This window comes from Calypte anna, chromosome 1 (assembly GCF_003957555.1).
Source record: "Calypte anna isolate BGI_N300 chromosome 1, bCalAnn1_v1.p, whole genome shotgun sequence".
Lineage (NCBI taxonomy): Eukaryota > Metazoa > Chordata > Aves > Apodiformes > Trochilidae > Calypte > Calypte anna.
Genome location: NC_044244.1, coordinates 51944164 through 51963143, shown reverse-complemented (window position 1 = coordinate 51963143; position 18980 = coordinate 51944164). Strand labels below are relative to the sequence as shown.

The 18980-nt window shown below is 56.7% G+C and overlaps 2 protein-coding genes across 8 annotated transcripts; both read right to left on the bottom strand.

Annotated features, from left to right (window-relative positions):
* Positions 1-91: 91 nt before the first annotated feature.
* On the bottom strand, positions 92-10809 carry SUN2 (Sad1 and UNC84 domain containing 2). Of its 5 annotated transcripts, none has more exons than XM_030469635.1 (18): positions 10701-10809; positions 10074-10233; positions 9317-9489; positions 9037-9171; positions 8810-8905; positions 8070-8163; positions 7791-7861; positions 7406-7530; positions 6864-7094; positions 6698-6775; positions 6566-6609; positions 5935-6100; positions 5618-5845; positions 4529-4613; positions 4312-4427; positions 3967-4134; positions 3454-3546; positions 92-3342 (listed from the first exon to the last, which is right to left on the bottom strand). In XM_030469635.1, the coding sequence occupies exons 2-18, from the start codon at positions 10199-10201 to the stop codon at positions 3229-3231; spliced, it is 2145 nt and encodes a 714-aa protein (XP_030325495.1). In that variant the 5' UTR covers positions 10202-10233; positions 10701-10809; the 3' UTR covers positions 92-3228. The 5 variants fall into 5 exon arrangements, with proteins under 5 accessions (XP_030325495.1, XP_030325498.1, XP_030325496.1 ...); XM_030469638.1 differs by having other exon boundaries at positions 5992-6100; XM_030469636.1 differs by having other exon boundaries at positions 10743-10807.
* Positions 10810-12826: 2017 nt separating this feature from the next.
* Positions 12827-18278, bottom strand: LOC103530948 (extracellular serine/threonine protein kinase FAM20C). Of its 3 annotated transcripts, none has more exons than XM_008496560.2 (10): positions 17642-18278; positions 15968-16143; positions 15806-15884; positions 15261-15353; positions 14958-15073; positions 14470-14650; positions 14244-14353; positions 13526-13607; positions 13338-13397; positions 12827-13247 (listed from the first exon to the last, which is right to left on the bottom strand). In XM_008496560.2, the coding sequence occupies exons 1-10, from the start codon at positions 18109-18111 to the stop codon at positions 13013-13015; spliced, it is 1602 nt and encodes a 533-aa protein (XP_008494782.2). In that variant the 5' UTR covers positions 18112-18278; the 3' UTR covers positions 12827-13012. The 3 variants fall into 3 exon arrangements, with proteins under 3 accessions (XP_008494782.2, XP_030312951.1, XP_030312968.1); XM_030457091.1 differs by having other exon boundaries at positions 14958-15086; positions 15261-15349; XM_030457108.1 differs by having other exon boundaries at positions 15261-15349; positions 15806-15879.
* Between the last annotated feature and the right edge of the window lie 702 nt (positions 18279-18980).

Here is an 18980-nt window from a genome sequence, read left to right as displayed (position 1 = left end):
GCATAAATTACAATCTGTTTATTAAAAAAATTAAATGAACAAAACAGTGCAGCATTTGCAACAGGCTACAGCATCAAATACAGACTTATCTCCTGCCTGTAACCATCTGTTTTTGCAGGGTTAATTCCAAACCCATGTGAAGGGCAAAGCATAAAGGAAGGAGAACAGACTGGGGGGGGAGGAAAAAAAAAGGAGGAAATAAGGGATATCTGCTCTGACAGTTGTTTTGCATTTCTTCCACTTCACCAGGCTCATCTTCTGCATCAGCAGGAGGATTAAATAACCCTCAGCAGAGATGCATGGCGCTGCAGCAGCAGCTTTACGTGCCCTCTTTTCCCTTTGCAGCTCAGGAAGGTGCTACAGAAATGCTGCTGGCGTGAAGCAGCTGCCTGGGCACTTGCTGGAGGTGCTTGGGATGCAGCTCAGCACCACTGCCGAAATCTGAGGGCTGAAATAACCACATACAACCTCAGCCTGCCTTCCTGGGGATCCTTATGCAGCATAGTGAAGTCTCCAAAACCTGCACTATCCTCTACAAAAGAGCATAAAACTCCAGGGTGACCCCCCTGCTTGTGTCTCCAGGGGGTCTGTTGATTCCACAACAGCAGACTTAATTTCCAAAGGGCAAGACAAGCTCACCTTCTAAATCCCAAAGCTGCCTGCCCCACAGCTAGTGGTTAACACTCACATAGAAGGACCCTGCTCCAACTCTGTTCTCCTTTCCCTCCTCTCACCGGCGTGCCCCCTGTAGCAGGAGATCATCTGCTACAGCTCAATCCACAGGCCAGGGAGCCAGCAGCGACGTAAGGAAAGGGGTTTTCCAACCTTGTCATGGTCATGGCACTTGTTCCAGCAACCAGAGAACCTCTGAGGAAGGGGGAGAGCTTCATCTCTGCTCTGTCTTTATTATTCAATTAAGCACAGGCGCTGCTCTGCTGAGTCCAGGGCAGGTCTAGACATTCATAAAAGCACAGCTCTGTGTACACAGACATGACTGCAAGGCAAGAGGGCAGCTGTAGGCAAGTTTAAAATAACTTTGGCTGTGGATGCCAAGAATTAAGACTATGCTCAATATAGGAGAGAATTTATAGTCACTGGATCTGGCCCCAGGTCTGCCTGCTCCCAGCAGTGGGGCCTCTCAGCTCTGCAGTGGACTCCACAGGGTTATTTTAACCTGCTGGAGATGGGGCTGCACCCTTTGGGCTTGCACCCCTGCTTGGAGCGAGAAGACCCCTCCAGAAAGGCTGTGCTACCATCCTCCTCATCCAGCATGAAGGAAGACTCAGCACCTCTGCCCAAAGCAGATCAGGGCACACTTCTTCAGCCCCTTCCTTTCCTCTACATCCCTCACCCTACAGCACTTCAAGCACAGACTAGAGCAGGAAGCAATTCATGGTTCTGGGGAAAGATGATGCCAGCATCAGACAGGGTCTGAAATACTAAACATGAGCCCTTTAGCTTTTCTTTCAACATAATGCAAGACAAATGTGGAGCTTACAAAAGCCATCCAAGAGCATAAGCCAAACTAATTGTGGAGGCAGCCAAGAGGTGCAGTGGCCAGATGCCCCTGGCACTCCTCAGCTTGGGGAAGGTCCCTGTACATCCTTGCTGCATTCCCCCCTTCCCCCCATCACATGATGGGTACAGACATGATTTAAGTGCCCCATGCAGATAGGACTTCCCATTGCTGCTTCAGCCTGGTCCCCTGCAGCCAGGCCTGGGGGAGCAGAGCGATGCCAGCGAGGAGAAGGCAGGAGGGCAAGGGAGCCCTTCCAAGAGAAAGGAGGCCATGCCCTGCCAGCCATCTGCCATCGGGGAGCAGGAGGCGAAAGTGCTGCCGCAGGTGCAGGGAGGCCCAGCTGCTCCCAAGGGAAAGCACCGGCAAGCCCTGGGGAAAGCCATCTCCTCTCCACCCCACCTGCCACCTAAGAGACAGCCAAGAGGCATGCAGAGCAGGGGGGCAGCAGGTCCTGCTCGCTGCCAGCAGTCACCTGCATACAGATTCAGCCAGGGGGGAGAGCCCCGAGCCACGTGTTGCAGTCTCGGAGAAAATCTCCGGAGCAAGGAGTGCCCCCGGCACCCCACCGAGGAGCAGTCCACACAGGACCTTGTCTCCCAGATCCCGCTACCAAGCCACCAGTGCTGCTTATTTTAAGCAGCTGTGCTCATCATACTCTAGCTTGTCCTACTGCACATGCTGTCCTACTGAGCAAAGCTCTAGCCCTTTCTGTGTCTAAGCCACTCACTTGAGTGGCACCACATAGCTTTCTCCTGTTAAGTAAAAACCGCATGGAAAAAGTCTTTTTGTAACTACAAAAAAACAAAACAAAACCATCACCTCAATACCCCAACTGGAAAATAACACCCCCTCCCTGCACCCCCCCTTAAAAAATTAACAAAAACAACAAAACACAGAACAAACCCCAAAAAGGGAAGCAGGCAACAGTTTTCAACAGCATCATCAAGCTTACCACTGGGGAGCCAGCCAGCCAGGGTGGGGGGCAAAGGTATTGCCAAGACCCAAGGCAGTCACCGGTGGCAGGAGGGCTCGAACAGACGGACGGCAGCACCAAGGCGGCCCCTGCCACCAACACGTGCCAAATTTCTCCCCTCCTGCTGCCCCAAACCGTTAGTTTTACATTAATACTTCATTAATACTGTCTTATTTCCCCTCTACCAGCCCAGCTTCTGAGATCTGAAGATCCTGACCTAAACCAACACCAAGGCAGGAGAAATGACCCTGTGGCAGAGGGAAGAAGACTCGGTGGCCACAACCTGTGGCTCCCACCTACTCCGGCAACACCGAGCCGGTCACCGCGGTCCCGTATGCCACGTCTCGCCCAAGCCCGCGTGAAGCGCATCGCAAAATTACATAGCCCCTTCCCAAGCCCCAGCAACACGAGGTGCACCATCCGAGAGGAGCAGGGCAGTGGGGACGAGGGGCTGCGCAGACCCGATTTAAGAAAAAAAAAAAATTAGCTTAAAAAAGTTAAAATGTCCGATGGATGCTGAAAACAAGCCAGGCTGCGCTAGGACCCATGTGGGATGCTCACCACCCTGGTCCATGGAAGAGTGTAAGCCTCATCCCTCATAGACCAGCTCTTCTCCTCCCCAGAGGGAAGCAGCTTCCCAGGGTGGCTGCTGGCACATCCCAGGATTTCTGCGTGCGAAGCGGCAAACCAGACGAACCCCTCCTCCTGCGTCCTTGTCCCCTGCAGGAGTTGGGGGTCAGTGGGCTGGCTCCCCGTGCACGCGGAAGCGGTAGATGCAGGTGTATTCGGGGTGACCCCAATTGCTCAGCACCCGGAGCTCCACCAGCTGGTACGTGCCCACTGAATCACCCTTCAGAAGGAGAGAAGGGAAAAAAAAATGAGCCTTTGAGAGCTCTTGAGGGCTTAAGAGAGGCCCCGTTTTCTTTTCAAGGTTTGGTAGTCTCAAGAACAAAGCACTTACCTCCAAGTAGAATGTTTGGATGGCGTCGCCATCATGGTTGTAAGTGAACTGCCCTAGAAGGCGGCCTTCCTCCTCCTTCTCCTCTTTCAAGCCCTATGGAAGGGGCGGGGAGGCAGAAAGGGAGAAGGAGGGGTGGTCAGATGGGGAAAACTGGAAGTGATGATCATACCCAGGGCAGAAGATAGAGACACTGCTTGGCCCCCCTCTCCTGCTCTTCCAGGCCAAAAACAGACAAGTGGGGATGGGGGCCAGTGGGGAAGGATGGGGAGGCAGGGAGAAGACTGAGAGTTACACCTACTCAATCCCCTCTTTCCCAGTGTCCCCCAAAACCCGGTGTTCCTCCTTGTGCCCTTCCAGTACTGCTTCTTCCTCCTCTTTGAGATAACATCCACCCCCAGAACACCCCACAGCCAGATAAGGGCCTTGCTCACCCTCCCTTCTAACACCCTCCACCGCAGCACCCTCCCACCATGTCACCCCACTTCTCCCTCAGGTCCTAGCAAGGGCACTCACATAGACAGCAAAGTCTTTGGGGGCACTGGGGATGGTCCCTTGGGGTGAGAGGGCTTTTGGGATGTGTTCCAGCGTCACAGCCGTTGGGCGGATGATAGCGGACAGGCGGATGATGGCAAAGCCCTGGGACCCACGAAATGCCCAGCAGTTCCCAGGGTTGACATCTGGCTATGAGCACAGGAGTGAGACACCAGCAAGGTTATCACCATCACTGACACTTTCCCCCACTGACATCAGCCGGCTGCTTGTTTGTGGTGACAGCCCGATAAGAGCCCCCGAGTTCATGTGAGAACTGTCCCACCCCCTCCTATCCGTCTGTGGGGTCTTGCCCCTGAGAGTACCTACCTGCAGGATGACACGGGGGGATTGTGACTGGTACCACAGGGGGATGCCAAACAAGCTCAGAAGTGCTGTCTGTGTCTCATAGGTCTCTGAGCAGCGGGTGCTGATGACACTGGCCCCTGGTGAGGGGACGGCAGAGGGTAAGCCCTGTGACAGCCCTTCCCAGGTTGGCTGACTCACTCCAGGGAGGGAGAGAGCCTCCCCTCCCCCCTCCACCTACCTGCTGACTCCAGGGCATAATCCACCATCCCCACACGGTCCTCACTGTAGCGCTTCAGGGCTTGAGCCACAATGAGATGGACTTGCTGTGGTGGGAGCAAAGGATACAAGAGGGGTGAAGAGCCAGGCTGGGTGTCCCACCTGCCACCTGACTCCAGTCCCTGGAGATAGGGAGGGTACAAGGACCTTCCCACCGAACAGCCAGGGGATGAATCACCAGAGGAAAAACAAGAGGACTTGGCTGGGAAGCCTCGTCAGAGGTTGCTAAAAATACCCGTGATAAGAAGCACTGTGCAGTGAAGGGCCAGCACCCAGGCATGCTGGGCTTGCCTGTCCTAAAGGGTAGGCTGGCCCCAGACCTGCCAGTGTGTGCCAGACACAACCCAACAGCCCAGCCAATCCTCCCCGGCATCATCTATTTATCCCCCTCTACCCTGTCCCGTGGGATCCCCATCTGGAAAATCTGACATGGCATTGGGAGGCAACCCTCAGGAGCCAACCCCAAAAGCTGGGACCTTGCAGCACCACTCCGGGTCTAAACTTTGTGTATTTTGTAAAGCCTGCACGGGCTGCAGGGACTGCTAATCCTGCCTGATCCCTCTCTCCACGGGGAATTGCCAAACAACTCTTTCCAAAGCAAGCAGGCTCATTTTTTCCCGTGGTGTCATTCTGTTGAAACACTTTGCTCCACGTGACTGTGTGGCACTGTTGAAGGAGGGAGGTAAGCAAGATGCTCAACCCTGTGGCTGCCTTGCTGGCACCTGCCCTGCTTCTGGAGGGAAAGACACAAGCAGAAACATGGACTTAAAGAAAAGAGGTGCCTCACAGTCTTGTGGGTATTGCCAGCTACAACCCCTTCCAGGGCAGGGCACAGGAACAGCCCAGGGAAGACTGGTGGCAAAGACAGGAGAGGAGTTTTGGGGATGCTCTTGCCAAACGGGATGTGAGCCCAGGATCAATGTCCCAAGATGTAAGGGCTGTCCCCATGGCTCAGCCATCTGCCAGGCACTTGTGCCAGCTCCCCATCCCACCATCCCAACCCCGTGCCTGTGGCTGTCGCCATGTCCCTGGGACTCAGTCCAGAACTCACCTCCTCTGTCACTCCTGTGGTCCCCCCTTGTCGCAGGGCCACTCCGATGCCAGCCTGAGCATCCCGGGCTGACAGCCTCTGGTCCTCCTGGACTTTATCCAGAATCCGGCGCTCCAGAGCCCGGAGCTCTGCTTGCAAATCTTCCCGCTGAAGGACAAGGCTGGCAGTGCCATCCTGCTGGGGCTGTGATAGGAACCGACTGACCCATGCCGGGAACTGGGCTTCCACCTGAAACAGTGGAAACAGAGCTCAGCCCTGGGACAGGGACCCTCAGGCCTCACTCTGTCAGGGAACCAGGTTGGGGACTGGGGACTCACATCAGCCCGCACACCCTTCAGTTGTTCCAGCATCCCCTCCACGTGCTTCCCCATCACCTCCTGATCTGACTTGAGGTCAGCCAGCTCCCTCCTCAGCGCTGCCACCTCCTGCTCCAGCTTGCCCACCTCCTGCTGGAAGCTCCCTTGCAGGCCCTCCTGCACTGAGCTGTGCCAAGAGAAAGACAAGAAAGTTATGTGCCAACAGTCCCGGCTCCTCTCTGCAAAACAGGGGAGGAGGTTCCTCACATGCTACCTACGCTCAACCCCATCTCTAGCCTCAAATGGTTCTAATTCCTGCGGCAATAACCTTGTTTACTGTATCCCATGAGAAAGCATCCCCAGCTCACCCCTTGGCTGAAGGGCCACATTTCCCCACGGCAATGCAAATGGCAGTGGCAAAGGTCATCTACTGCAATTGCCCTTTGAGCCCTGAAGCCAGCCAGGGAATGTCAGCAAGAAAGCACCCACATATCCACCCCTCCTCTACACCCAAGACTGCATCTCCCAACCTCTCCTTTGCCCCAAGCAAACCAGACCTGAAAAACTCTCCCTAAGCCTTGCCATGGGGATGTGTCCCTGTCTCTGCTTGCCCCTAACTGAGCAGTGGCTCTGCCCAGACAGACAGTGTTACCTCTGCCACTCCGAGTTCAGCTCCAGCAAGCGGGCCTCCATTTCCTGCCAGGAGAAGGGGAAGGAGGTGAGACCTGTGCCACCGGTGGTAGGGATGTCCTGCCCAGGTACCAACACACACTCAGCCCCTTACCTGAGAGGCTTGTGCCATCTTTCCCAGGCGCCGGTCTAAATCCCTCTGCACCTGGGCTCGGAGGGCATCCAGCTCGCCCTGCAGGGTGAGGAACACGAGGGGGGAACATCAGACCCTGCTCCTGCATGCCCCTCCCATCTCCCCACCTGCCCCCTCATCCCCTCACCTGGATGTGGTTGGTCACATCGGTGCGGAGATGCTCCTTCAGCCCTGCATCCCGGCGGCTCACCAGCCCCTCCAGCAGTGCCAAGATGTCCCCCGGGGGTGGCCCTCCCCCGGCTGCCACTGCTGCTGCTCCACGCTGCAGTTCCCACCGTGACACCTCAGCCTCCAGGGCCTCAAAACGCTTCTCCAGGGACTGGAAGCGAGTCAGGAGCCGGTGCTCTGCCCACGGTCCCTGCAGCCAGCAAAGGGAGGTCATGACACAAACCCTCAAGGGGGCCCCCAGGGGTCTCTGCAAAAGGTGACCCAGGCCACCTGATCCTCAGGGGCAGTGACATCTTATCTACTGCTTCCTAGGAGAGGGTGAATGTTCTATCCCCAGGACACTCAGAGCAAGATTTCCACAAGCAAGCAGCCACCATCTGCCCCATCCTCCATTCCTCATGCCCTGCAAGGGCTCCTTCAGCCATGGAGCACACTGTCCTGGCTCTCCCCATGCTGTACCCACCCCACCTTGGGCACCACCACCCCTTTGCCAAGGCTTACCTGGTCCAGTGCAGTCAGGTCCCCTGCTGCAGGTACCTGCGAGGAGGAATGCTTCCCAGCTCCCCACCATGGGAACACAGGGAGGCTGAGAGTTGACAGCCCGTATGGGTAGAAGTACCAAGCCCCTGGACACACAGAGGGAGGAGATGGTTAAAACAGCTGCCCAGTGATGGACCACAGTGGGGACCAGGCCAGAAAACTGAGGCTCACCCACCAGCATCACTTGGGGTGACCAGGAGGCCTCAGAACACAGGGGTGCAGACGCACCAGGGTGTTGGGAGCCGTAAGCACTGAACTCAGAGCCATCCCAGCCCCCAAGGATGGCAGTGGGATCCTCTGCACTGCCCCAGATCTCAGGGCAACAGATTGAGGTGGTCTGACTCACCATAGGCGGCAGCAGCAAGGAGCAGGAGCAGGAGCAGCAGCAGCAAAGATCTCTTCAGTCGTGGGTAGCGCCTAGAGTGAGAAGAGGAGGTGTCTGTAGGACAGCACCTGCCTTCCCTTACAGTGCTCCCCTGGATGGGGGACGATAGGGGACAGGAGGAAACCATGGCCCAGCCAGGCTTTGGCACAAGACACCCACCCCACAGGATACCCCATCTTTATGGTCCTGTGGGTTTTCCCCCACACCTTCCCCATCCTGATGTCCCACCACCAAGCTTACCTGGAGAAGGGGACACCGTGCAGGTGGGGAGCAGTGCCGGTGAGGCTGTGCCAGGCAGATGCCAGCCCTGAGAACAGCCACCTCATGAACAGAACTGCCAGGAGAGAAACCAAGCCTCAGGAGGTGTCCCAGTAGAGACCACAGAATTGTAGATAAGTTTGGGTCAGAAGGGACCTTAAAAACTATCTAGTTCCATTCGCCCTGCACGGGCAGGGGCACCTCCCACTAGACCAGGTTGCTCCAAGCCCCATCCAACCTGGCCTTGAACACTTCCAGGAGGGTGCAGTCACAACATCCTGGGCAACCTGTGCCAGTATCTCACCACCCTCACACTAAAGAATTTCTTGCTTATGTCTAAACTCAATCTCTCCTCTTCATGTTTAAAGCTGTTTCCCCTTGTCATATCACTATGTGCCCTTGTAGAAAGTCTCTCCACAGCTTTCCTGTAGGACTTTTAGGTATTGGAGGACTGCTATATGGTGTCCCTGGAGCCTTCTCTTCTCAAGGCTAAACAACCCCAACTCTCTCAGTCTGCCTTCACAGGAGAGGTGCTCCAGCCCTCTGATAATCTTTGTGGCCCTTCTCTGGACTTGCTCCAACAACTCCATGTCCTTATGTTCCCACAAGGGGATCAAACCCCTTCACCCAATCAGGTAACAGCACACACAGCATTTGGGACAGGGAGATGCCGACAGGGAAGAAAGATGTTGCTAGAAAACCCCCTGCCAGACCCCACTCACCTGGGGAGGTGAACACCTGCCAGAGGAAGGAGCCCACCCGTGAGGCTGCAGTCCTCAGCCCTGACCCAGAGCTACTCTGGCCTGAATAAAAATGACCTGGAAAGAAAGAAGTGAGTAAGTCACCAAATAGAGCCTGCCTCCCTGCATGCTGTCATGCCCGAGTGGTCCACCTTGGGACAACCCCCCCCAGCACCCCTGCCACCACAGAGGACCTGGTGCATCCCTACCAGCGTAATCATCTTCTGAGGAGTACCCAGAGGAAGAGGCGTAGGTGTCATATGTCTTGCTCTCCAGCAGCCCATTGATCTTACTGGACTCGGTGTCTCCTGTGCCTCTTCTCCTTCTGGTGAGAAGGTCCCCACCTGACCCCAAAACACACAGACCCCCCCCGAGAAACCACACTGACAACTCCATGGGGGATACCCTGGTTAGCCAGCACAGGAGGATGCCTCAACACTCCTCTGGTACCCAGGGAGGTCTCTAGCAGCTGTGGGAAGGAGGGCTCACCCCAGTATGTGCTGCTGTCCATGTCATCATCCAGCATGGAGCTGCCTAGGGCAGCAAGGCCCCGGCTGCCCCCCAGGTAGGACTCGCTCATCACAGACTCACTGTAGTAGGAGGTCTGCGTGCTGGGGGCAGGAGAGAGACGCTTTGTGCTGCTTGATTTCCTCCTGATTGTCCTGCCAGGGGTGAGAACAGGCTTGCTAGCCACGCATGGTTATGGGGTGAGGTATCACGGTGCAACCATGTGGCAGAAATGGGGAATTCACCCCAATCCTTCAGTCAGCATCACTTCCTTCTACCCTGCCCTCCCTTCCCTCCCCAACCCCCCTCCTGCACTGTACCCGAAGGTGGCATGTTCTGGGGGGCTGGGGGGGGGGGCCGGTGTGCATGTGTGTGCAACCACAGATTTGCAAAAAGGTCCTGACACCCATCCCCGGGCAGCTGCCGGTACTGTTTCCGCTCACACTGCTGCGGTTTTCCGGCCCGGCACTTGCAGCACACACCTCCCTCCCGCCATCGAGCAGAAGGCGGCCACAGATGGGAGGAGGCATGCAGCCACCCCGAGCCACCCATGGCAGCCTCCTGTGCCGGGGCAGGGGGCGACACAGAGGTGGCGGGGTGGGGAGCCATGCCAAATTCTGCAAGCTGATGTGCCCCCCCCCCTCCCGACGCTGAGGAAAGGTGCCCAATCTATGGTGTGGGATGTAGTACTCCGGATGCATATAGAAAGAGAGGAGGAACCCCCGTGCACCCCACTAACCTTCCGGAGCTCTCTTTAAAAGGGAGCTGCTGGCTCCCCAGGAGGGAGCTGCTGCTGCTGCTGGTCGGGGCATCGTCGTCCCCGGGGTAATAGCGAGTGGTGACAAGGCGCTGGCTACGGCGGGACATGGCGGCGGCAGAGGGTAGCGGTCACGGTTCACCTGGGGGGCCAGGGAGAGAGGAACAAGTAAGTGGGAGGTGACCCACCTGGAGGGACCCCCACTCGCAGGGGACCCCTGCAGCAGGGGGTCCGACACACACCCACCCCCTACCCCCCTTCCTGTGCAGGCGGCCCCTTGGGTGCCCCGTGAGGCTGGGGGTGCTCCGAGCCCACCCCGGGGCTGCCGGTGGGACCGGGCCGGGATGGAGCCGCCCGCCCCGCCGCCAGCGCAGCCGCCTCCCTTATAGGGTTATAAACCCCTTTCCTTTCCCTACCATCCCATGGGACAACCTCCCGCGCTGCCCCGCCGGATCTACTACACCCACCCTCCCGCGGCCCGACTCATCTCCCCCCATCCGACCCTGCTACGAGCCGGCCGACCCGCAACTCCACCCCCTCACCCCCCCAAAAAAGAGACCCACAAAAAAACCTAAAAAAAACCCCACCGTGCACACCCCCAACCCGCACCTCCGTCTGTCCCCACGCAAACCCAGCGCCGAAACGCAGTACGAGTACGGCAGCAGAAGAACCCTCTCTGTCCGTCCCTCCCGGCAGCCGCTCCGCTCCCTTTTGTTTTGCAGGGGAAGGCGGTACCGGACCCCGCCCCCGGCCCCCCCCCTCCTTTGCCCGTCGCCCGCCGCCGGCCCGGCCCGGCCCAACCCGCTGCACCGCGCGCGCGCGCCCGCCGCCACCGCGGGGGGGGCCAAGGGGGGGCACCACCTCCCCGGCCTCCGGAGGCCGCTTCAGTATCCTATTATTATTATTGTTGTTGTTATTATTATTATTATTACTACTACAACTATCTTGGGGGCAGCAATGGGGGCACCCGTCCTCCCCCCCCCCAGCTGTCCACCAGGAACTGGTCCCCAAATACCTCAGCCTATGGGGAGTTCTTTCCTTCCCCTCCATCATGCCCACCAAGGTGCAAAGAGAAAGCCCACGCTGCCAGGCAGGAAGGACAAGGTTCCATGGCTGATGCCAGTCTGAAATGGGGGCTCCGAGGTGCAGGGCTGCACCTCATCCCTATTTGTGTTTTTTCTGGGGTGGCTGGCTTACCATCCCCGGAGGAGTGGGAAATGCCCATCACACCCCTCAACACAGCCAAACCCATCCCCACGGCATAGGCAGCCCTGCTTGACAGCTGGTTGCCCACGCCTCGACTGGGCAGGCAGGTTCTGCTGCTCCCTGAGTTCTGCTGCTCCCCAGGCCCTGCTTCTCCCCTGGGCCCGTGGCTGCAGACACGCTGGTACCACCTCTCTCCCCACCACGGGTGGCCAGGCCGGCTTGGTGGGAGGGGGATGGTGGGGGGGGAGAGCCAAATCTGGCTGCTCCCATGGGGCCTTGAACACACCACGCTGCAGCCGGAACCTTGTGCAAACTCATCAGGCTGAAACAACAGCCATCCTCCCACGCCGTGGTTTCTAAATCTGACGGAGCCTGGGAAAAAGGTTTACTTCAGGGAAGCTTGGAGAAGGGGGCATACTGGCCACCGGTCTCTGGACACTGTTGTTGGGCTGTGTTCATGGGGTATGGGGTGGGAATGGCCCCACTGGCTTTGGGTATGGTGGAAAAAAGGCATTTATAGAAAGGGTTAAAAAATATGAAGCCAGCAGGAGGGGAGTAACCTGTTGCAAAACAGCCTGAAACCTTTTCCTCCCTGTGCTGGGGTTTGGTGCACAACCAAGGCAGTGGCAGGAGGATGGGGAGGGCACACTGCAACAAACCCCAATTCAGAGTCCCCAGCCCCGTTGTGTAACGCAGACAGATCCTCTTTGTCTTTTTTTTTTTCCCCCCCCCTCCCTTTCAAACCCATTTTTCATTCCGGCCTAAATCTCTGCCTGGCTTTTCCAGGGCAGCTCCATCTCTCGCTGTGCCAGCTGCCCTTTTGCACCCTTTCCTGTGACTTCCAATCTCTCCTATGGTGACTGATTAGGCCTGAGGATACCTTTCCTCCCCGGTGGCACCTTCATCTCTGGATGTGATGATGCCAACTCTGTGCCCACTCCCAGAGACACAGGTGGTGGCCAGAGGATGGCACCTGTCCCAGCTGACATAACTGCTGCAGATTAACCCCCCCAGGGAGGCTCAGGGGATAATCTGGGTGCTGAGCCACATAGCCTCGGATCAATCCATTCCTTCCCAAGAACCACTTTTTTGGGCAGGGAGGGAGCTGGCAGCAGTTCCAAGGGGATCTGGAGGGATGCTGGCAGGGTAGGAGGTCTTGTTCCCCCTTGCTGCACCCCTGGTCCTATGGCCAAGGCAGCTATGACAGAGTTGTGGGGGGTTCTGGATGGGTGGGGGGAGAGCAGGGCAGTGATAAGAAGCGAAGTGCTGAGAGCTCATGCCTCAGTTTCCCCACACTGGCAGCAGGGAGCCTCAGCTCCCATTATGGGGATTATCAGGGGGTCACCATGCTGGACAGAGATAGACAGAGCTTGCTAACTGCTCGAATTTGGCAACTCTTGCTGCTGAGAAAAGGCAGGAAAAATCCCTACCCTTTCCTAAAAGGGTTTGCAGAGATGAAACATGTCCAGGCACACAAGGACAGGCTGAGGCTGGAAAAGCAGCTCCAGCGGGAGAGTTCCCAGCCTGTGTCTGCTTCACTAGACCAACCTTTTTATTTAAATACCCTTCCTGCCCTGACTTTACATCCCACTTTCCTGGTGCATCTTGCCACCCTCTCCAATGCTGCTGAAAGCTGGTGCTACACGGAGTCAGAGCTGCACACCAGTCCCCCTGATCGTGCCGAAACACCTCTGTGGGGGTACCAAACTTCCCTATCACACCCGTGACCCCATGTCATCCACCAGCACTTCGTCTGGGCGGGCAGCCCTGCCCAGGCAGCGTCCCACCACCGCCAACACCTTCCCCAGGCGCCGGTCCAGCGCCCGCAGGTGGGGCTCAGCCAGAACCGGGTCCAAAGGGTCGGTGGCCAATGCCTCCCGCAGCAGGTCGCTCAGGCGGTAGGGCTGGGTGGCCAGCAGCTGCAGCCGCAGGTAGGTCGACTTCTTGATGCTGCCGAAGATGAGGAAGGAAAGGTCTCAATCCGGGGAGCCCCTTCCCCTACAGTGGCCACTCCTGGGGTGGGCGGTGAGAACTTCTTACCTGCAGCACTGCTGGAGGGGAGCCAGGATGGACAGCTCGTCGCGCGAGTGCGTGCCGAAGCTGGGTGGGAGGAAAAGGCCTGTGCCTCAGAGCCCAGCACAGGGTGTATTTTGGCAAGACCCCCCACCACCACTCTGAGAGGATTTCTTCCCCCCCCCTTGCCTCCCCTCTCCTCCATCCTGCTTTACCCACGGCCATTGTCCAGGTGGAGCAGGAAGGTGTCATTCCCAAATTTCTCAAAGGTCTCGTAGTGGTGCCGGTCCATGTTGCCTGCAAAAAATTAGCTATGGGGTGATCGGCCAGAAGGTGGGAAAAGGGATGCAGAGCACCCTCCTGGTGAGAGACCAAAACCTAGAGGCTGGGGTAAACGGCTCAGGGCACCTCCAAGGTGCCCAATCTAGTGACCATGGTGGTGGGGTTGACCTGAGTGGAGACCCCCAGGCCTCCAGGTCCCTTCTCATCCTGGCACCCCTGTAGAAGGACAATGGTGGCAAATGGAGCAGAAGTAATGGCAGAGGCATGGCTGGGTGGCCAGGGACGAGGGGATGGGAAGCTCTCCAAGTCAGATGATGGCAGGGGGACAGTACAGGGAGAAAGGAGCAGCCCAGGGGACAGGATAGGACACGTGAGCCCTGTGGAGCATCTCCACCAGCCCCAGTTTCCTGGGGGCTGCATATGGGAGCTTGCCAGAGGTGCTTCTCATGCCTGGGGTGTTCAATTGGGATCTCCTCGGCATCTGCTGCCCTCCAGTTTCTCCCCAGGATGTGTCTTGAGTTAGAGCACACAGCTCTTCAGAGCCTCAGCCAACAAACCTTGCAGCATGTGGAACCCTGGGACATGGAGCCATTTGGGCCTCTCAGTCCCCAGGGACCCCCAAAGGCCCCAGTGCTGGCATGAGGGTCTCACCCATAAGGAAATCGAGGACCGTCATGTCGATGAGGTCAAGGAGGCGATGGCCCCTGTCATAGGGTGGTGTCTCTCGCACCTGAGCACAGTACTTGGGGTTCAGCTCCCACCTGTGGGCAGAGGCCAGGAAGAGAGACGAGGCTGTGAGAACAGCCATGGGGCAGCCCCCTCCCCTCCCATGACTCCTCTCCCCCATGCCCCTCACACCCCCCATGCCCTGGCTCACTCAGCCTTCTTGCTCTTGTGGTAGGAGCGGCGCCAGGGGCTGCGCCAGGAGCGGCGCTTGGCCAAGGTCTTGTCAGGCAGCAAGGTGGCCATGGAGCCCTCCAACTGGTCTGGCTTGCCACAGAGGGCATGCTCGGTGGAGCAGTAGTAGGAACACTCGCCGTAGAAGCAGACGTTGCCCGCTGGCCATGGGGACAAAGCAAAGGTTGAGGAAGGAAAGCAAAAACCCCTCTACTCCTCATGCAGGGTAGTCCAGCAAGTGGCTGAGTAATGATGCTTCATGCACCGTGGCTGTGTGATGCCAACAAAGCAATGGCAAGGAAGGGCTTGAGGAGCAGCATCTTACAGCGGGAGACCTAGTGGGAGCTGGAGGAGTTCTCAAAGGGACACTTTGCCCCAGTGGAGAGAGTGCCAGGGTAGAAGCAGTCAGCTCTGGGTGAGCTCCCCATGGGTAGCCATGAAAGAGGATGAGTGGCAGTGAGACCTCACCTGGGGAGATGAAGAAAGTCTTGGCCAGTTTCTTGTCTGTGGTGATGTCACGAATCTCCTTTGTTATATTGACCAATCGGCCAGAAACTGGAGGGATTCGCCGAAAATCCAGTATCCTGAAACACAGAACTTGGAAACATTTTTTGCTGACCCCGTCTGGTTTTCATAGAGAGTTTTTATAACTGCCACAAGGTGCAGGCATCCCTGGCAATGGGGAGGAAGACGTGGCATGAAGAAGCAGTTTCTCTTCTGCTTTGCTGTCATGGGGGGGCAGAGTTGGGTGCAAAGCTTGTGCTCGCTCACCTGTCCAGGTGGAAGGCTGCAATCTCTGCATTGTGCCGCTCAAAGTCTGAGAAGTAGAAGAAGTCAATTGGGGTCTCCTGGTTCCGCGTCTGCCTGAGAGGAGAGGGGAGGGGGGGCGCAATGGCCATGGACAAGATCAACCCAAGCGTGGGCCCAAACCACCTCTCACCTTATGCCTGTGTCTACAGCCAGTCTCTCCCTGCTGGCTGGGAGCCCTCAGCCAGGGCCCCCACACAGCCCTTGCCCCCCAGCTAAGGGTTGGTAAGCTGTCATGAGGGTCCTGGATGGTCCTCATGGACCATCTTCTTTCCACCACTGGAGGTCACTACCCCATCACAAGCTGCGCCCAGCCTGCTGCAAGGATTACTAGGGAAAGCAAGGGGAAGGGGCCTATCCTGCTCATCTCAATTTTGGGGGGAGAGCTGAAGCAAGGCAGTGCATGAAGCATTTGTCCATTTCTCCCTCTGTGGTCTTCTCTGGCTGCTCTGTCACCACCTAATGGGGCTGTGCAGGTGGAGTATGGGGCTGACCCCAGTTCTACTCACTTCATGGGCTTGAAGAGGGCCTGCCCGTAATTCGGGAACGTCATGATGAGCTTGAGCTGGGTCCCACCAGATTTCTGTACTGAAACGGGGCACATGGGCATGAGGTGGGTGGAGGCCAGCAGGGTAGGGGTGCAGGCAGGGGTGAAGGCAGGGAGGCGGTACCCGAGCTGATGATCCTCTGTGTGGCCAAGTCCCGGAGGAGGGTGGGCATCAGGGGGTCCTGTCGGGGGTACAGCTCATAGCGGTTGATGCCAATGTGGAATTTGAGCCAGGCAGGGTAGGTGTCATAGGCTGTCTTCCCTGTCGGGAGGAGTGCTTCGGCTTTACTGCTGCTGACCCTGCAGCCCAACAGCCACCCCCACCCCAACAACAACGACAGTGTTTAGTTGGGACAGGACAGGTCCTGCATCCCCAGGTCCCTCCCAGGAGCTGCCATGTGGAGGGTGAGGTGGGGAGGAAGACCTAGCACAATCCCTGGGTGGTGATGAACTCCCCTGGCCTCTGGGCCCTCTTTGGGGCTCCTGGCACCTGGGCAGATCCCACCAATAGCTGGCATGGCCAGAAGGAACTCTGTGTCTTCCTTCAGATCCCCCGTGGAAAATCCCCAGGCTGATCCTGCTCCTCTCAGCTGTGCCTTTATTTCCCTTGTCAGAGAAGATCATCATGTTGTTTTTCCCCAAGGAATTAGCTCCTGGGAATGCAACTGACTACACCCTGCCACGTGCTCACTGGGGAGACACGTGCCTGTAAAACTGGGGTGGAGGAGCAGAGGCTTCCCAGCCATCCCCAACACAGACCTGAACTCCCACCCTCAATGTCCAGCTCCCTTTGGACAGGTTTATCACACACCCCTGAGTCCCCTGGGGAGCTGAGTTTGGGTTAGCACTAACCCTGTCTCTATGCCTCTTGCAAATTTGCATTTTGCTGGCATTCAAGGGGGGGCTCCTGGGGGCACCTGCAGCACCAGCAGCCACTGGCATTGCAGTGGGACAGTCTATAACCTAATTGGTCTATAACCCAAATCCTCATCTCTTTCTTCAGGAAAACACAAACTGTGCCCCAGTTTCCTCAAATCAGATACCTTTCCCATGGTTATCCATAGGCAAGATGGTCCTCAGAGACACAGCAAATTCTCATTCATGGAAACGAGCTCTTATTAAACCATCTTTTATTCTTTTCCAATTTTAGCAGCCACCACGTTTGGAAGGTGTGCTTTCCATAAGGAACCTGCTACCTGTTACTGACACTAAAGCTTTTAATATCTTCCCTCCTAATTAGAGGTTAGTAGTCCAGTGATAAAAATAGGCAGCCAGCAGCTGTAAGCTGCTGCCAAGCCTAAAGAGGTCAGATGATGTCCCACGAGATGCAGGACAGGAACGGCCTCACAATTGGAGGCAAGCCACATTGCAGGCTTTGCATCTCCAACATGTCGGGAGAAGGGGATAAAACTGGTTAGAAATCTGCACTGGTTAGAAATTGCAGAAACCTCCACTAAGGACTTGATTATATCTAGAGAGGGAGACTAAAAGCTAGTCTGCACTGGGAAAGGAAAGGAGGTGATGTGGAGATCACCTAAAAGATACCCTACGTAATACTATGAATAATTCAAGAGCTTCCTTTGGCTTTACTGTGTGCTACAGGCTGCTGGGTAGCAGCCCAGAAATTCAGGGCTAAGAGAGGATTTGAGGCACAAGAAGAGCACGCTCAGCAACTGGGGCCCCTCTGGGGTAGGATGCTGACCCATGCAGGGAAACGATGTGCGTGCTCCCTGCTGCTTGTACTCTCAAGCCCACAGATTCCCCCCCAAAACAAGCCAGGGCTGAGCTTGCTCCTCACCATTCGTCACTCCCGCTGCTGCGCAGGCTGAACTTTTCCATGGGGTTGACGACAAACAGCTTGTCCTTCTCTGTCACCTCTGGGATTGGGATGTTGTAAAGAGGATGCTGGAAGAGTGCCGCCAGCTTTGATCCTTTGGTCTGTTCCACGTTCCCCTCTCCCTGCTGGTGCCAGACCCCCAGCTCTCCAGCCCTTGTGTGCAGCCCCGCTCCCTGCAGCTGGGAGCTTTTCTCCCAAGAGACATTGCTGCCGCTGAAATCCTGAAGGATTCGCAGGCTCAGTTTTTTGGGGCTGGCCAGCACAGGGCTGCCTGAGGGCACACCAGAGGCTTTTGCATTGCAGCCGCAGTGCCTGTAGGCTGTGGGGAGAGCCACATCCATCGCCAGGTGCACCAGGAGTGCAAAGAGCAGGAGAAAGAGGAGGCCGACTTTAAATTTCCTTTGGAAAAGTGTTTGCAGCCGAAGATACATCCTTCCTTGTCCTTAGATGCTCAGCAAGAGGTGGGCACCCACCCAGGTATAAAAGAGAGCTGGTGTGGCCACAGTCTCCGTGCAAAAATAGGAGCAAGATGTTGTCCTGGATTTAGAGCATCGCAGCAAAAAAAGAGCAACTAGTGCAAGGATAGAGTCACAGGAAAGGTCTGTCACCACAGCACCTCAGAGACTGATGCCACCAGGCTGAGGTAGGAGGTTGCAGTGGGGCTTATCAGCTCTGATAAGGGGCAAGCTAGCATCACCAAGGTTAGCGTGAACGGGGCAAGTTCCAAATCAATAGCCCAAATCAAAGACTGGCTTGGAGACAGTGATGGCTGCAGATAACCCCCACACGGTCCCATGTCTCCATGTCATCACCCTCACAGAGTTACAGGATGTTTTTGGTACACAGGACATAAAAGCAGTTCTGCCCCTCTGCAGCACCCACTCTGCCCAGCACTGCACAGCCCCATTACCAGTGCCTGTCGTATCTGCACACTGGTAACCCAGGAGAGTTCTGCTGCTGCTGCTCAGCCAGAGCAATTTCATTACCCCGTCCCATCTATTCAAAACTGTATGTACTCAAATCCTCTTTCAAAAATCACAAAAATTAGGTAAAATGAAGACGTGTCAGCATTGCTGCCAGGCAGTGTCAAGAAGGTGACAGGCAGGTGAGGTTCACAGGCAAGGATGCTCCCAGGACCTCTGAAGCAGGTGGGGAAGCTGGGCAGGCAGGAGCAGGGATGTTGCCTGCTGCTCAGGCATCAGCACAGAGGGGTAGTAGGACCCACTGAGGACCTGGAACGATCAGCATCCTGTGGAAGGGCAGCCCATTTTTATAAGAAATTCACCTGAGATTCACCTGG